The sequence below is a fragment of the Acinonyx jubatus genome, chromosome C1 (assembly GCF_027475565.1).
Source record: "Acinonyx jubatus isolate Ajub_Pintada_27869175 chromosome C1, VMU_Ajub_asm_v1.0, whole genome shotgun sequence".
Classification (NCBI taxonomy): Eukaryota; Metazoa; Chordata; class Mammalia; order Carnivora; family Felidae; genus Acinonyx; species Acinonyx jubatus.
The window spans coordinates 91,077,931-91,097,015 of NC_069381.1; the positions used below are offsets into that span (position 1 = coordinate 91,077,931).

A 19,085-nucleotide genomic window follows, 5' to 3' on the forward strand; every position below is an offset into this window, starting at 1 on the left:
CTCTCTTGCTGTCTTCCTATATGACTTGCTGATTTTTTGGTAGTGATATACTTTGATTCTTTATCTTTTTTGTATTTGCTGTAGCTTTTTTTCTTTGTGGTTACCATGAGGCTTGCATAAAACTTCTCATAACAGTCTGTTCTTTAAGTTCAATTGCCTACCAAAACTTGACACTTCTATGTCCCCCCAACAGATTTTGTTATTGATGTCAGAATTTACTTTTTTTTACCGTATGTACCTATTAACAAATTTTTGTGGTTGTAGTTATTCTTAATATTTTTCATCATTTAACTTTTATACTCGTATTAAAAGTGACTTATGCACCATTATTACAATATTATATTCTGAATTTGTTGATATTTACCTTTACCAGTGAGATTTATACTTCCATATAGTTTCTTGTTGTTGTTTAGTGTCATTTCATTTCAATTTGAAAAACTGTTTTGCACTTGTTGTAAGGCAAGTCTAATGGTGACAAACTTACTCAGTTTTATATAAGAAGGTCTTTATTTCTCTTTCATTTTTAAAGGACAGTTTTTCCAGGTATAGTATTCTTGGTCGGCAGTTTTGTATTTCAGTCCTTTGACGATATCATCTCACTCTTTCCTGACCTGCAAAGTTTCTGCTGAGAAATCCTCCTTTGTTTTATGGGGGTTCCCTTGTATATGACAGGTTGCTTTTTTCTTGCTGCCTCCAAAATTCTCTCTGTCTTTAACTTTTGATAATTTGTCATGTGTCTTGCTGTAGAACTCTTCATGTTCAACCTATTTGAGGTCTTTTAGGCTTCATGAATCTGGATATTTATTTACCCAGATTTAGGGAATTTTCAGCCATTATTTATTTTTTAAAATTCTTTTTAATGTTTATGTTTGAGAGAGAGAGAGACAGAGTGTGAGTGGAGGAGGGGCAGAGAGAGAGGGAGACACAGAATCCAAAGCAGGCTCCAGGCTCTGAGCTGTCAGCACAGAGCCCGACGCAGGGCTTGAACTCACAGACTGTGAGAGCATGACCTGAGCTGAAGTGGGATGCCCAACCGACTGAGCCACCCAGGCGCCCTCATTATTTCTTTAAATAAGTTTTCTGCCCCTTTGTCTTTCTCTTCTCCTTCTAGAACTCCCGTAATGCTTATGTTGGTTCTTTTGATGCTTTCCTGTAAGTCTCAGAGGTTCTCTTCACTTTCTTGTTCTTTTCTTTTTGTTCCTCCAAATAGGTAATTTCAATGGACCTGTTTTCAAGCTCACTGATTCTTTCTTTTGCTTGATCAAATATACTATTGAAGCTCACTGTTGAATTTTTCAGTTCAGACCTTACGTGCTTCAGCTCCAGACTTTTTCTTCTTTATAGTTTCTCTTCATTGAACTTCTCCTTTTGTTCATGTATTACTTTCCTGATTTTGTTTTCATTGTCTGTCAGTGTTGCCTTGCAGCTCATTGAACTGCTTTAAGATGATTATTTTGAATTCTTTGTCAAGCAGTCTGTGGGTCTCCATTTCTTCAGATTTGGTTACTGGAGCTTTATTAATTAGTTTCCTTTGGAGAAATGAAACCAATTATATTAGTTTCCATTGTTTTTGAGAGGATATAGTCTGGGTACCTCATTTTCCACTGTCTCTACAGAATAATTTTATTTTTTTAAGAGTTTTTTTTTTTAAGTTTACTTTGAGAGAGACAAACAGTGCAAGTGCAGGAGGGGCAGGGAGAGAGGGAAAGAGAAAAAATCTCAAGCAGGCTCTGTGCTGCCAATGCAGAGCCCAGTGTGGGGCTCAAACCCACAAAGCCACAAGATCATGACCTGAGCCAAAAGCAAGAGTCAGATGCTTAACCGACTAGCCACCCAGGTGCCCCCAGAGTAATTTTAAATGAGGGGCAAGGGTGTCTGGGTGGCTCAGTCAGTTAAGTGTCTAGCTCTTGATCTCTGATTACAGTTCATGGAATCAAGCCCACCTCAAGCTCTGTGTTGATAGCTGGATCCTGCTTGGGATTCTCTCTCCCTCCCTCTCTCTCTGCCCCTCCCCTACTTGTTCTCTCTAAATAAATAAGTAAACATTAAATGAAGAGAACAGGACTCTGGGATTCCTGAGCACCTACCACAATGTGTGACATTTGAACTCTGCAGATTCTGTTATTTGGACATGATTGGTCATAGGCTCTATTAGTTAGGATTTAGTTAGCCGTATATAACAAAGTCCAAAGTAAGCACTTTAAATAATAAAACTTAAGAACCTTGAAGGGAGACCATCCAGGGTACATGATTATTTGGACCCATTTTCCTTTGTCTCTGTGTACCACTGTCACATGGCTTTTCCTTCAGGTAGCCTTGTGGCCCAATATGGCTATTGACATTCTTACCATCATCATGACATTTTCCAGGCAGAGGAAGGAAAGAGGCGTAAAAAGACACAAAGCAATTACCTTTCCTGTGCCTTTACAGAAGTCATATCAGATAACCTTCAGTTATATCTTATTGGCTTGTAATAAGCACATCTCTAGCTGTAAGAGAAATGGGAAGGTGCAGTCTTTTAAATGGACACATTGCCATTCTAAATAAAATCAAGTTTCTGTTTTTAAGGAAGAGAAGAGACTGCATATTGAATAAGCAACTGTCAGTCTCTGTCACATATGCACCTGGGCAAACCATTTTACTAGTTTAACTAGTCATACTGATGGACAACCATCCTGTTGGACAAAGGTCAAAGGCCTAAAGCGTTACCTAGAGACTAGAAGTACTAGGTGGAAATTGCCAGTGAGTAGGTAGATATATGAATCCAAGGACTAAAGGCAAAGACTTTAGGTTTGTATGTTCTTAGTATACACATAGTAATTAAGGCCATAAGAGTGAAAAGAAAAGAAAGCTAAGAATGTAGAACCTTAGTGAACATCAATATTTTAAGGAGGCAGAAGTAGAAAATGAAAAGAAATAGTCACAGAAATAGAAAGGGACTAGAGTATTTCAAGAATGTATAAGAGGAGTCAACTACTATGCTAAAAACAAGAGCCAATTAGATTTAGCAACTAGCTGCTCACTAGTAAGCAGTTTCAGTAGAGTTCTGGAGGATAGAGGCCTTCTTAAGGGAGATTGAAAAGTAACTGAGAAATGATGAAATGGAAAATGTCTACACTATAGGCAGTTCTTCAAATTCTAGTTCCAACCCTTTTTAGCTGAGTGACCTTGGACAATCATTTAATTACCCCTTATCCTCATTCTTTTATCTGTAAAATGGACCTTATGGTACCTTCCTCATAAGTTGTTTTGAGGATTAAATGACTTAATACATGTGAGGTATTTGCAACAATGCCTGGTGTGTAACAAGCACTCATAAATGTTGTCATTGTTGTCATCATCGTCATTAGTATCATCTTCAAGGAGCTTGGACCTGAAGGGAAAGAGTGGTAGTAAGTAGGTGGGAACAGAGGGTTATGGAGGTGTATTTTTTCCTTTAAGATTCAATGTCACATATTTTATGAAAACATATTCTCCATCTCTGTTCTACACCATAACTTCAGTTATCTGCCCAAATTTATGATGCTCTGCTGTTTTTTAATCTCTCCCCAGACCCACAAGACTTCATGTGGCCTTCCTCTAATCTCTAGATAAACTAGATCTGTATTTCTTGTAAATATTCCCTTCCTGTTTGTTTGTTTTTTAAGACATACACTTACAGAGTTCCCTTGACTTCTTTTATTTATTATTTATTTATTTATTTTGAGAGAGAGAGTGAGCAAGTGTGTGTAGGAGGGGCAGAGAGAGAGGAGAGAGACTCCCTCTCAAGCAGACTCCATACTGCCAGCACAGAGTCCAATGTGGGGATCGAACTCACAAACCATGAGATCATGACCTCAGCCAACACCAAAGTCAGACACTTAACTGACTGAGCCACCCAGGTGCCCTGACTTCCTTTATTTTTATTACTCAGGCTAAAACTGCCCATTTGTGTAACTGATAGTATATACTATTTGGTATGTAAAGTCTGCTGCCTTATAAGCTGTTTTAAACTAGATAAAAATCTAAAGATGTGTTTCTGTAATTAGTATTGTTGAGGAATTATTGTTACTTCATAAACAAATGAAAAGTAGAACATAAACAAAGTTTTATAGAGTTTTGCAGTTAGTATTAATGGACTTTTTGTACATATGACATAATTTCTAGAATAACTGTCTGAATAACACCTTAAGATACCTTCAGTTTTGTTTTTTTTAGGCAGTTAGGGGAAAAATAGCTTGCAGTGTTACATACTCTTGTTCTCATTTTCAGATTTTCTAGTACTTGACACTGTGGGTTTTTTTAAGTTTGTTTATTTTGAGAGAGAGAGTGCGCTTGTGCACAAGTGGGGGAGGGACAGAGAGAGAGGCAGAGAGAGATGGAGAGAGAGAATCCCAAGCAGGCTCCGTACTGTCAACGTGAAGCCTGATGTGGGGCTCCAACTCATGAACTGTGAGATCATGGCCAGAGACAAAATCAAGAGTCAGACACTTAAACAACTGAACCACCCAGGCACTCGATTGACAGTGTTTCTTAATTTGTTGATTTGGTTTTTATTTTAACAAAGTTATAAATGCATATAGTTTAGAGTCTAACTTCTGTGGACATACTGTGGAAAACTGCAATCCCTAATCATTTACCCATTTCCCACATGGTCTGACAGGGAAAGAGCCAGTGGAATAAACATGCCACCTTCTCTCTCCTACCCTCTATCCTGGTGTTTGTCCCTTCACTACATTCAGTGACAGAGTGCAAGTGAGCCTGGTTGATGTAGTCCCTAAAGACCAGGCTCCTGGGCCACAGAGAAGAGTAGAGTGGATATGGAATGACAAATAGAATATTAAGCACAATAGTTTTGATTTCCATGAGTACTTTTTAGCTCTCTATATACCCTGCTTTATAGCATCCTATTCTTTTATGGTAGATGCAGTTTCTGTCTCTCTGAGACTCTTTTTTCTTCTTCCAGCATAGATTTGGTTGCCTTTTTCTATTCATTTTGGTCTCAGTTTGTTCACATTAAGAGACTTGCCTCAAGTGGTTGCTCATATTTAACTATGAGGCAGCAAAAGTTGCTCAGCAGCTTTGTACATGTGGAAAGTGTTCATTGACTCAGGTATTTACTGTAGATTGAGCAGGCAGAGCAATTTTGTCACCGTCAACATACATCTCATTAGAGCTTTTCTTTGGGGCTGGTTGTAATTCCCCAGAGATTGTTCTTCCTATAAAGAATATATTCTAAGGGGCGCCTGGGTGGCGCAGTCGGTTAAGCGTCCGACTTCAGCCAGGTCACGATCTCGCGGTCCGTGAGTTTGAGCCCCGCGTCAGGCTCTGGGCTGATGGCTCAGAGCCTGGAGCCTGTTTCCGATTCTGTGTCTCCCTCTCTCTCTGCCCCTCCCCCGTTCATGCTCTGTCTCTCTCTGTCCCAAAAATAAAAAAAATAAACGTTGAAAAAAAAAAAAAAAAGAATATATTCTGAGGAGCCAGGTTAGGGGACAAAGGTTGGAAGTCTCAGCATTCAGTAAGTTATCTTTCATCCTGTGTACCCCCCCACCAACCCCCACTCAGTATGATCATGTTGTGGTGCCATTTTCAATACCTGCCCTTAAGTCAGGTAGTACAGAGATCTCCCTGTTTTACCTCATCAGGAAAATAAATCTGTCTTCTGTAGGAGTCAGGAAGATCTGAGGGTCTCTTTCTAAAACACCTTTCAGTCAGTTCTTCTGCCATTTGTCTCTCCTTCATTCTACTTCATCACAAGCCTAAGATACCTGCTCTTGGCTTCACTAGTAACTAGCTTAATGTTCAGCTTTCTTGGATTTGCTAAATCACTATCACTTCCTCATCCCTGGTCGTTTATTTTTGTCTCCTTTCTGATTCTCTTTGTCCTTGCTACGTGATGCCTTAAAAATTAACATAGAATGTTTTGGAGGGAACAGAGGTTAATACATGCCCTCAACTTGAAATCTGTAAAAGTTTTTATGTAATTTTTTTAAGTAAAATACAGGGATTTTTCTTTTTTTAATATTGCCTCTGATTCCTGATATGTTAATGATCTCAGTGACAGGAACAACCAAGTTCCTTGAAGCGCAACACATTCCTTTACAGGAGTAAAACTGTAACAGCAGTTTATTTCAGAATAACTATTTGTTTATATTTTTGTCTCTCGTACTGTCAACTATAAGCCCTCCAAGGTTAGGAATGTGGTCATTCTCATCTTCATATTTCAAACACCTAGCACATGGCCAGCACACCTAAAATAGGATGTATTATGTGCTGAATGAATGAGTAGTGAAGTTTCAATTTATATTGATTAAATTGATAAGTAATTTCACTTGTAAGTTTCTGTGGATAATTAAAACTAGAGATTTTCAGATCACATTGTTAAGATTTGTTTTCTTCATGTTTCCAAATACGGTCTTTTACGTTACCACTTCTGCATTACAGACCTGAGTGAAAGAGTGTGTGTGCTTTTTTTAATCTGTCATCAATTGTAATTTCTTGTGTGTTTTTTGTTTTTTTTTTTGTTCCCTCAGGGAAGTGGTGCAGGCAAACTGTGTTCACTGGAGAAAGAAGTTCTCATTTATGTGCAAAATGAGTGCAAGTGCCACCACAGGCATCCTGGATCCTTGTATCTACAGAGTATCTGTGAGGAAGGTATAAAAATAGCCTATTACGTCTCCCCTTTCAGAAACCATAATTAGTTCCATAGTCAGCTCTACTTTATTCAGCTCTACTTTATTGTTGGAACTGCTCTATGTAATTTCACTTCACACTTGCAGCAGTAATTTAAATTAGTGTGACAAATACGATTTTTAAAATCTGAAGTTATAAATTATTATACAGGAAATTTATCTCACCATCATTATACATTTAAGTGTTAACCCTATTTGAATATTTGCAGGGGGTGGCTATATATATATTTATATTCCCATTCATTGAATTTCTCTCTGTTAGGCATTGTTTTTAGGGACTTTACATATATTATGTCTAAGAATAACCCTGAAAATGGGTGTCATTTTTTTCCACTTTCAGGAAAACTGAGGCTCAGAAAGGCTGTCAATTGCCCAAATTCATACAGCTAGTAAATGGCAAACTGAGGACTCAAACACACATCTTTCTAATTCCAAGGCCATGTTTTAATTTTTACATCATTTCCTTTCCACATATTAGGTTGAGACATGTTACAAATAATCTACAAAGATGATAATCTCAGATGGTTCAACCTAATATATATAAAAACATGTGATCCTACTTTTTTGGGGTGAAAAGAGGGAATCCATTTGTCACCACTATGGATGAATTAAACTGCTGGCTTTAAAACATAACCTTTATGGGGTACCTGGGTGGCTCAGTCAGTTAAGCGTCTGACTTCGGCTCAGGTCATGACCTCACAGTCTGTGAGTTTGAGCCCCGTGTCAGGCTCTGTGCTGACAGCTCAGAGCCTGGAACCTGCTTCAGATTCTGTGTCTTCCTCTTTTTCTCTGCCCCTCCCCTGTTCACACGCAAGCGCTATCTCTTTTTCAAAAATAAGTAAACATTAAAAAATAATAACCTTTATGTTCCACTTTATATAAATTGTTTAAATTACCAAAATAATACATATACATGTTCAAAAATTAGAGAAGGCCTTGGAATGAAAAGCAAGAGTCCCTTGCCTTGTTCTTTTCCACCCCAGTCTTGTGTCCTCCTTTATCAAATAAAAAGTTGTACTTTTAACCTTATTCTGCTTTTTGAATGAACTGGTAGCACTATGTTTTGTGTGGCTATGTTTTAAATTCTTATATTGCTTAATCTACTCATTTATGATATAACAAAAATACATGTATACATTTGTAGATTTTAAGCCTTTACTGAAAACAGATCTCTAAACAGTGTGACTTGGAGCACAATAATTGCACAGAGGCTTCCCTAAAGGAAGTATAGTTCAGTGACAGGATGTGTGTCATCATAGTGATCTGGGTTTGAATCCCAGATATGCCACTTACTCACTGTGAGACCTTAGGCAGTTTTCCTGACTTACTAAAAATCATTTTCCTCATGCAAATTAAGGGTATGATAATTTCTTTGTCTAGAAGTTACAGGGGTTAACCAAGATGTAATTAAGCATCCTACCATCTTCTCTTTCTACTTTAATTATTGCTGTGGCTCTTATATTGAAACCTTTACTAAATGGGTTCTAGTCATGATTTTTGAAAGGTGACCAGTTAATCTTTCAATTTTAATAAAAAGAAAACATATAACCAGTTTAGAGTAAAGCATAACTGCTAATTAAAAACTTAAAGTCTATTACCAAAACACTTTTTTTGGGGGGGGGGGCGGTAATTTGAGGTAAGATTTGTTCATCTGAAATCAGTTCCTCAGATTATGATGGTTTGGTGTAGGGGTGCCTGAGTGGCTCAGTCGGTTAAGTGTCTGACTCTTGATTTTGGCTCAGGTCATGATCTCACCACTCATGGGTTCGAGCAGGGTGTTGGGCTCTGCGCTGAGCATGAAGCCCGCTTGGGGTTCTGTCTCTTCCTCTTTCTCTGCCCCTCTTCCACTGGCATGCACTCGCTCTCAAATATTTTTTTAATGATGTTTAGTGTATCGCGGTACGTATGTTAAGCTGCTGAAGCAGAAAGCCAACTACACAATAACTTAGACAAGATAGAGATGTATGTCTGTCTTGGGTAATAGCCAAGGGGTCCAGGACTACTAGAGTAGCTCTGCCATCTTCACCACATGGTGCCCATTTTTAGATCCAAGGGAATCACTCCAGTCTCGTCTTTCATCCAGTGAAAAAAAGAGAAGAAGCCACATGAGAATTAAAGTAAGAACCCATAAAGAAAAATTAGTAAACTCATCTATATGAACATTTTCTGCATTGCAAAAAAATACCTTAAGGGGGGGGAAAAAAACTTAGGGGCGTCTGGGTGGCTCAGTCGGTTGAGTATCCGACTTTGGCTCAGGTCATGATCCTGCTGTTTGTGGGTTAGAGCCCCATGTTGGGCTCTGTGCTGACAGCTCAGAGCCTGGAGCCTGCTTCCGATTCTGTGTCTCCTGGGGCACCTGGGTGGCTCAGTCGGTTGAGCTACTGGTGCTCAGGTCATGATCTCACGGTTTGTGAGTTCGAGGCCCGCATCGAGCTCTGTGCTGACAGCTCAGAGCCTGGAGCCTGCTTCTGATTCTGTGTCTCCCTCTCTCTCTCTGCCCCTCTCCCACTCATGCTGTGCCTCTCTCTGTCTCAGAAATAAATAAACATTAAAAAAATTTTAAAAAAATATTCTGTGTCTCCTTCTCTCTCTGACCCACCCCCACTCACACTCTGTCTCTCTCCTTCAAAAATAAATAAACATTAAAAAAAAATACATACATACATACATACTTAAGTAGGGGGCACCTGGATGGTTCAGTCAGTTAAGTGTCCAACTTTTAGTTTTGGCTCAGGTCATGATCTCACAGTTCGTGGGATCAAGCCCCTAGCCAGGCTCCATGCTGGCAATGCAAGGCCTGCCTGGGATTCTCTCTCTCCCTCTCTCTCTGCCCCTCCCCTGCTCATGTGCTCTCTTTCCCTTTCTCTCTCTCAAATAAGTAAACATTTTAAAAATACCTTAAGCAAAGTCATAAATTAGGGGAAAACGTCCAAACCATGTCAGAGGACTAATTTCCTTGGTACGGAAAGAGTTCCTTCAAGTAAATCAAAAAGAAAAGATCAATAATCCTTTAGAAAAACAGGCAAGAGGAGGAAAGTATATTTCACAAAAAAGGAAAATATAAATAGCTTTCAAACATATAAAAAATTACTCAATCTCACTCATATAGTAAAGCTACAAATAAAGCATCCTTTTTTACCTATAAATTTAACAACAACCCAAAAGGTTGATAATGCTCTCTGCTGCCTAGGACACAGGGAAGCCATCCATCACCTGTCAACAAATATGTGAGTTCCTACAAAGTGTCAGGTACTATTCTAGGCACTTAAAGGACCGTAGTGAGCTGGAATGAGTTCCTGCCCTCAAGGACTCTACTTTCTGGTTGGAGCTGGGGGGAAGAGTGGTAGGAAAGACAGAGTAAACATGTAACCAACTAAGACTGTTTGAGATAGTGATAAGTGTTGTATATAAAATACAATAAGATAATAGAGAATAACTCAGAGAAGATCATTTTAGAAAATTAGGCAAAGGGTCAGCAGACTTCTCTGAAAGGTAACATTTGAAGAGGAGGTACCTTTGTAAAGATTTAGGGAAAGACCAGTCTAAAGGAGTAGGACCTGGGGGGCACTGGGTAGCTCAGTCAGTTAAGCATCCAACTCTTAATTTCAGCTCAGGTCACGAGCCCATGGTTCATGGGATCAAACCCAGCGTTGGGCTCTGTGCTGACAGCATGGAGTCTGCTTTGGATTCTCTCTCTCTCTCTCTCTCTCTCTCTCTCTCTCTCTGCCCATCCCTTGCTAATGCGCGCTCTCTCTCTCTCTCTCTCTCTCTCTCTCAAAATAAATAAACATGTTTTTTAAAAAATAGAGGAGTAGAGCCTTGTATTAGTCAAGGTTCTCCAGAGAAACAGAATCAATAGAGTCAAGATATAGGTATATAGATAAAGATTTATTATAAGGAATTGGCTTACACAGTTATGGAGGCTGAGAACTCCCACAATATGCCATCTGCAAGCTGGAGACCCTAGAATGTTGGTGGCATAGTTCCAGTCTGAGTCCAAAGCCCTCAGAACCATGGAACCAGTGGTGTGAGTTCAAGTCAAAGCCTGAGAACCAGGAGTGCTAATGGTGTTAAGTCCTAGTCTGAGGGCAGGAGAAGACCAGTGTCCCAATTCAGACAGGTAGAGAGAGAGAGAAAGACTATAACCTTCCTCTTCCTGTTTCTTCTATTCAAGCCCTCAACAGATTGGATGGTGCCCACCCACACTAAGGAAAGCAGATTGCTTTCTTCAGTTGGCTGATTAAAATGTTAATCTCATCCAGAAACACTCATAGACATAGCCAGAAATAGTGTTTAACCATATATCTGGGCACCCCATGACCCAGCAAGTTGTCACATGAAAGTAACCATCCCATACCTTCAAGTAAAGAGGCCCTGTGTTAGTTTCCTAGAGTTGCTATATCAAAATACCACAAATTGGGTACCTTAAAACAACACAGATGTACCATCTCATAGTTCTGGAGGTCAGAAGTGAAAATCAGTAGGGCCTTGCTCTAAAGCCTCCAGGAAAGAAACTGTTCCATGTCTTTCTCCTACCTTTTGGTAGCCTCAGGCATTCCTTGGCTTGTAGATGCATCACTCCAGTTACGTGGCTGCTTTCTCCCTTTGTGTCTCCACATCATCTTTCCTCTGTATCTATATCTACATTCAAATCTCTCTCTTTTTTTTTTTTTATAAGGGCACCAGTCTTACTGGATTAGGACCTCATTTTAACTAGATTACACAGAATACTGTGTATTTCCAAATAATATCACATTCCAAGGTATTGAGGGTTAGAACTTCCAAATATTTTAGGGGTGTGGGGGAGAAACGCACAATGCGATCTGTAACAGGCCCTAAGATTATAATAAGACTGGAGACTTACGCTTCTGAAATTAATGGACCAGCTTATTAAAGCCCTCCTGTCCCTCTGAGAACAACCAGAAAAACGAGGCAGAATGTAAAAAACAGCTTCTTGAAGGTATCAGAAGCTGCCATGGCAGTAATGCCTTAAGAAGCTTAGAATCATAGACAAGGGAAGCATACAGAGATGAGCCTGACATTTGGCATTGCTTTTTCCCTCAGACCATTTAAGTTGTAAGCAGTGGTTAATAAGCTGAGCTGAAAGCAGCGATCTAGTGGCTAAGAAGCTAGCTGAGATCACAGCAATTTTACAGGACTAAAGGGACAAAAACTGGAGTCCAGGACCCATTATCATGAAGGGCCTTGGTAAATACCCTGAGCTTTTCATTGGGATTCTCTATGAGTTTCAACCTAGAAGGTGTGTAGTGGATCAGCCTGTAAAAAGAATGAAACTCAGCTTCTAATCATCTTAATCCCTGCTTGGATGAAGGTGATCTGCCTTATAAGAACTTGCCAGAAGCAAATGTGTATCTTCTCTGAAGGAAAATAACATTACTCCAAACCTCACATTACTTCTTCAAGTGATCATGCACAAGACTTATCAAGCATACCAAGAGATGTGATTGCATGACCAAAATCAAAAGGAAAATAGATAATAAAAACAGATAAAAATAAAATTTAAATAAACAGATCCATGGAAGATACAGGTCTTGGGAGGATCAGAGACAAACTTTTACAGTAACTATGATGAGTGAATGATATGGGGAATTTTATTAGAGAACTAGAAACCATAAAGAAGCAAATTGAATTCTAGAACTGAAAAATAACTAAAATTTAAAGCTAAATAGATGAAAATAAATCTCAACAGATGGATTTAACAGCAGGTTTATCAGAAGTGAAAAGAGGTTTGGTAAAACTGGAAAATAAGACAAAAGATATATAGACAAAATCACAGAGCAAAAAAAGAGTAGAAAATACAGAAAAGAATATGAGACATGGGAAACAGTATAAATGTCTAATATATATATAATTGGAGCCCTAGAAAGAGAGGAAAGAAGTTGTGGTGGAGAATCTTCTAAAACTGATGAAAAATATCAGGCCACAGATTCAAAAGTACTGTGAACCCCATTTAGGATAAACAACAAATCTGGGCATGTTTAAATGTCAGAAGACCAGCTAGGCTGGAAGATGGTAACACGGAGAGGGAAAGCTCTTGTCAGTGAGGTTGGAGGCAGTAGATTAGGTAATGAGTTTGGATTTCATTCTAATTATAACTGGAATCCATTTGAGGATTTTAGTACGGAGAGATATATGATCTTCTAAGATGACTTTTCTGTTGTGTGGAGGATGCATTGCAGATAGACCACACAGGTAGTGGGGATGGTTCAGGTGAGCAATGCTTGCATTGGTATGGCATTATTGCTATGGCATACCATACAGAGATGGTATGATTCAGGATGGATTCTGCAAGGTAGACCCCTCCACTAATGGATTGGATGTGGTAAATGAGGGGGAAAGAATTGAGGATAACTTAGACCTTTGAGCATATAGATAGGTAATGGTGCTATTTATTAAAACGGTAAAGGCTCACAGTGAAATAATTTGGGGGACCAATAAGCAGAGATCAGCAGGCCTGTTTTGGCCGTGTTAAATTGGAGGTGTCTATGAGATTCCAAGCAAGGATGTCCAGTACTCATTTAAAGGTACTGGTCTGGGTACCTAGGTGGCTCAGTCAGTTGAGTGTCCAACTCTTGATTTCAGCTCAGGTCATGATCTCATCATTCATGGGATTGAGCCCTGCATCAGGCTCTGTGCTGACAGCATGGAACCTGCTTGGTATTCTCTCCACCACCACCCCCCCCCCCGCCCCTTCCTAGTTCATGCATGCTTACTTGCTCTCTCTCTCAAAATAAGTAAACTTTAAAAAATAAAAAATTGAAGATACTGATCTGGTACTCAGGAGAAGTCAGAATAAAGACAGAGACATGAGAGTTACCAGCATATGGTTTTTATTTAAAGCAACAGACCTGAATGGGCTCACCCAGGGGGATAATATAGACAGAAGACAAGAGACCCTGAACCAAATCCTAGATCAGTCTAACACTCAGAGGAAGTATAAATTACTGTTAGCAGAAGAGAAGCAAGAATTCCTATATATCACATATTACATCCTTTTGGCCAGATCTTAATCATACTGCCACAGCACAAAAGGAAGGTAGAAAATGTTGTCATTATTTTGGGTAACCAGACACCCATCTAAAAATGCAGGTTTCTATTACTTTGGAGAGCAGGGAAATGGATAATTGGAGTACAACTAGCATTTTTTCTACAGAGGTTAAAACAGGAGTAGGTCCAGCAAAGGAGAGTGAGAAGAAGCAGCCATTGAGGTAGGAGTAAAACCAGGCCATTGCAGCACCGCAGAAGGTTAGAGAAAAAAAATGACGTTCTAGAAAAGGAAGTGGAGAGGCCAATCTTGTCAGATGCTGTTGAGGGGTTAAGTAAGATGAAGACAGAGCCTTTGGCTTTTACAAAAATGAGTATCATTGATAACATTAAGAGCAATTGCAGAAGGAAGATGAGGACAAAAACATATTTGAAATAGATTGAATTTAAGTGGGATACAGCAAATTGAGAAGTCTTTTGAGGAGTTTGGCTGTAGAGGGGAGCAAAGAATTAGCTAGAAGAGACAGGGATCATCTAGGTAAAGTTTTATTTAGTGCAAGGTGCTATTAAGGGATATCACAATAACCTAAGAAAGAAGAATAATTTGAGAATTCATAATAGGGGTAGATCTAGGGGAATGGCCATGCCTGACATCAATAGGACAGGAAAGGGGAAGGGCAGCAAATATTCATGATAATAGAGTTTACCATAGATTGCTTCTCATATTATTTAAATTCACCACTTTGGGGGGGGGGGCTGAATATGGTATACTTAAAAAAAATTTTTTTTTAATTTATTCATTTTTTGAGAGACAGAGCATGAGCAATGGAGGGGCAGAGAGACAGGAAGACACAGAATCCGAAGCAGGTTCCAAGGCTCTCAGCTGTCAGCACAGAGCCCAACGCAAGGCTCAGTCTCACAAACTGTGAGATCCTGACCTAAGCCAAAGTCAGATGCTTAACCAACTGAACCACCCAGCAGCCCTATGGTATACTTTATTGGTGGTACATGACAAGGTAGGGCTCCACAAGTTCCCCCTTCTTCAGGAGGTCTAGGGTGGAAACTGTAGAGGTTGGGAAATTCTCAGTGTCAGGTGAGGGAGTGAGTTGGGGCAAGGACTCCCCAGCAGCTGAAGATCTCTCTCTTTCTCTTTCCGGGGCTGCTGGTTCAGGGGGCTCTTAACTCCTTGAAGGCCATAAGGTCCACCACCCAGTTGCTGTAGCCAAATTCATTTGCCATACCAGGAAATGAGCTTGAAAGACTGGTCATTGAGAGCAATGCCAGCCCCAGCATTAAAGGTGGAAGAGTGGGGTGTCACTGTTAAAGTCACAGGAGACAACCTGGTCCTCAGTGTAGCCCAAGATGCCCTTGAGGGGGCCCTCTGATGCCTGCTTCACCACCTTCTTGATTCATCATATTTGGTAGCTTTCTCCAGATGGCAGGTCAGATCCACAGCTGACATGTTAGGAGTGGGGATACAGAAGGCCATGCAAGTGAGCTTCCCATTCAGTTCAGAGGTGACCTTTCCTACAGCTTTGGCAGTGCCAGTAGAAGAACAGATGATGTTATGGGCAGCCTTTTGGCCACCACACCACAGCTTTTAAGGGGGACTGTCCATGGTCTTCTGGGTGGCAGTGATGGCACAGAATCATGAGTGGCCATCCGTGATGCCAAAGTTGTCAGGGATGACCTTAGCCAGAGAGGCCAAGCAGTTAGTGGTCCAGGACTCACTGCTGACAATCCTGAGGGAGTTGTCATACTTCTCACGGTTCATGCCCATCACAAACATATGGGCATCTGCAAAGGGGGCAGAGATGATGACCCTTTTGGCCCCAGCCTTCTCCATGGTGATTAAGACCCCAGAAGACTCCACAACATACCCACCACCAGCATCAACCCATTTGTTGGTGGTGGGATCTCACTCCTGGAAGATGGAGATGGGCTTTCCATTGATGAAAAGTTTCCTGTTCTCAGATTTGACTGTGCCATTGAATGTGCCATGGGTGGCCTCATAATGGAACATGTAGATCATGTAATTGAGGTCAGTGAAGGGGTCATTGATGGTGACAATATCCACTTTGCTGGAGTTAAAGGCAGCCCTGATATCCAGGTGCCCAGTATGGCTAAATCTGTTTCCTCTGACCTTCACCATCGTGTCTCAGGGACGCGGCTGGTACTGCACCAAAAGACGCAGCTGTCCATTGAAAGGGGAGGAGCAGAGAAACTAAATTTACCACCTCAAGGATGGAAATGGTATAAAAAAGAATGAAATCTTGCTATTCAGAACAACGTGGGTGGACCTAAAGGGTATTGTTATGCTAAGTGAAATGTCAGAGAAAGACAAATACCGTATGATTTCATTTATAGGTGGAATCTAAAACACAAAACAAATGATCAAAACCCAGAAACAGACTCATAACTACAGAGAACAAACTCCTGCTTGCCAGAGGGAGGGGTATGAAGGGATGGCAGAAATCAGTGGTTAAGAAGTACAAACTTCCAATTATAAAATAAGTCACAGACATGAAAAGTACAGCATAAGGGAATATAGTTACTAATATTATAATAGTGCTGTATGGTGACAGATGGTGATGACACTTACCATTGTGAGCATTGTGTGATGTTTAGAATCGTCAAGTCACTGTGTTGTGTGCCTAAAACTAATATAATGTTGTATGTCAACTATACTTCAATAATAAAAAGATGGAAATGGTATATAATGCATTATATCTCATTTATGCAAGAAAGATGAGATAACTCCATTCAACAAACACATTTTTAAAAGTAGGTCGGGAGAGGAGAGTTTGACCCTCGTATATCGAGGGTTCACCCTCATGTAATGGCAAACACGATACAGAGTATAAGTGCTTTGTTCTAAGTGTTTTACATTTAATTCACACATATGCGTGGTGTCCTAAATCCAGAGATTTGGCAAATTAGTGTAGTTATAGATTTCAAATTGAAATTAAAATGTTAAGGTATCTATATATTAGGTTTTTGTTACTTTCCACTTTTGCCAGTCTTGGTCACATTAGTTAAGAGGGCTTCTATACGAACATGGAACAATATTTATGTTATGGGGTGTGTGTGTGTGTGTGTAAGGTCTAGAACAGTGTGTGTAGTATGGTATATTTGAATAAAAGGAGAATACATAACATCTTTTGGACTGTTCCTAAAAATTGGTAATAATGGTTATCTCTGGGGTGGGGGCTTCAAATCTTATGAAAATCTACAGTGTTACTAATGTGCTTACCAAGTAATTTTTTTGATAACTAATTTCACTTTTCTTTGGTGATTCAATTTCTTACAGTGTGTCTATGACACTTTAGTGATTTCTTCTTCAGGGTAGATTAAATATTAGTTTGTCTTCTTACCATTTGTCTCTTTCAGATTTAAGTTAAATTCTAAAATAAAATTCTGGTAATTTGGGGGGTGGGGTGGGATGGTCATCCAAATAGTTGAATTCAAGGTCATCAGAAATTTACTATCAATATTTTCCAGCATGTAAATATGTAAATATCTACTTCAGGATTATTTGACATATATTTAATTTTATATCTTCAATCATATGATATCCTTATAGTGTTTTTTATCTTTGACAGGAATTAAAAGGTGGAAAAGCTTATGCAAAGGTAAGTGGATGTTTTTTAACTCTTTTAGAACTTATGACTCTTGCTGTTTATAAGCTTAAAAATCAAATGGTTTGCTCTTCTTTTTTTAATGTTTATTTTCACAGAGCATGCACACACGAGCAGAGTAGGGGCAGAGAGAGAGGGAAAGAGAGAATCCCAAGCAGGCTCCACACTCAACACACAGCCCAACATGGGGCCCAATCTCATGACCATGAGATCACAACTGCAAGATCATGACCTGAGCCACTACCAAGAGTTGGACATTTAACCGACTGAGTCACCCAGGTGCCCCTCAAATGGTTTTCTCTTCTTATTGCTGTTCAAGTTGGCTGTTTTTAAATATAGATTTCAAATTGAAATAAAAATTGGAGGCACACCTGGATTGCTTAGTTGGTGGAACATCTGACTCTTGATTTCGGTTCAGGTCATGATCCCAGGTTTGTGGGACTGAGACCCACGCTTAGTGTGGAGCCTGCTTGGGATTCACTCTCCATCTGCCCCTCTCCCCAGCTCATGATCTCTCAGATAGATAGATAGATAGATAGATAGATAGATAGATAGATAGATAAAGCAACTTGGAGATTGAACAACTGGACCCAACAATAAATTATAGACATACTCTTTCTAAATGCTGATTATGGGATGTTATTCTTACATTTCAGCTTCCCTACTAGAAGATGATCTCTGGTTTCCATTAAGCAATAGGATCTATTAATTCAGTCTGTCCTGGAAAGTATTCCCAATCCCACCTCCCCCACCTCCAGGGTTTTAGGACCTCTCCTCTGTGCTCTCTTAGCACTCTATATACATGTTCACTAATCTCCTTTATACTTTCACTACGTAAATGGAATTACTAATGAGTGTGCTCACCTCTTTGCTGAAGAGAAGGAGTTAGTAATTAGTAATACTACCAGAAACCCACATACTCCTCTTTTATTTTCAGTCTCTGATGGTATCTCCATCAGTTCAGTCATCAGAGCCAAGGATGGGGCACTAGCTTCAGCCATCAAATCTGCCTAACTCCTTAAAACTCCTTGGTTGCAGTGTCAGGATGCTCTTTGCTATAAGCAACAGAATACCCTTCTCACCTAGAGATTTGAATGTCACAAAACAAGTAGGTATGAAATACAGTTGAGATAGGAGATAGAGCTGCTTCAGGATTAGTTAATCCACTAAGTGAAGAACATCATCAAGAACCCATGTTACTTTTCTCTTTTCATTCTTCCATTCTCTGTGTGATGACTTTGTCCTTGGCTAGCTGTTCTCATGGTCACCAGGTAGCTCGAGTTTTAGTCCACACGTTCACATATGACAAAATCCAGCTGTTTCTTTATGTATGGCTTTGAGTGAGAAAACTTTTCCTAGTTGGACCTCAGAGAATTTCCCCCATAGCTTTCATTAGCCACAACTAGATGATATCCCCACTCCTAAACCAGTCATGGACAATAGGAATGGATTGCCATGGCTAGCTTGTGATTAGTCTCACAGTTTAACAATGAGCTAGGGATTGGGTTACTTTTCTTTTCCACATAGATGAGCTAAGAGTGGACACTTGAATAAAATCAGGGTTCTGCTAACAAGGAATATCAGAACATTGAATAATGGTGGGTAAGCAAAAAAAAAGGATCTGCTGTGATTGACAAATCCTGTGACTTCCCCCTTCTAATTTAAAAACCATCCCTTTTTTTTCCACTCCCAAGGCCAGTGCCTTAGGTTATACCTTCATTATTTCTTATTTAAAACCTGCACTGGCCTCCTATCTTTTGTTCTCTGCCTC

At 39.7% G+C, this 19,085-nt stretch overlaps 1 protein-coding gene and 1 pseudogene across 4 annotated transcripts in view; one reads left to right on the top strand and one right to left on the bottom strand.

Moving 5' to 3' along the window:
* Window positions 1-19,085, top strand: part of EEIG2 (EEIG family member 2) — a 94,198-nt gene that overhangs the window by 42,544 nt on the left and 32,569 nt on the right. For all 4 annotated transcript variants that reach the window (XM_027058452.2, XM_053214556.1, XM_053214557.1 and 1 more), the window contains exons 2-3: window positions 6,513-6,633; window positions 17,279-17,308. In XM_027058452.2, coding sequence (XP_026914253.1) covers window positions 6,513-6,633; window positions 17,279-17,308 — 151 coding nt within the window. The remainder of the gene's footprint in view (window positions 1-6,512; window positions 6,634-17,278; window positions 17,309-19,085) is intronic.
* LOC113599216 (glyceraldehyde-3-phosphate dehydrogenase-like) lies at window positions 14,891-16,669 on the bottom strand (annotated as a pseudogene).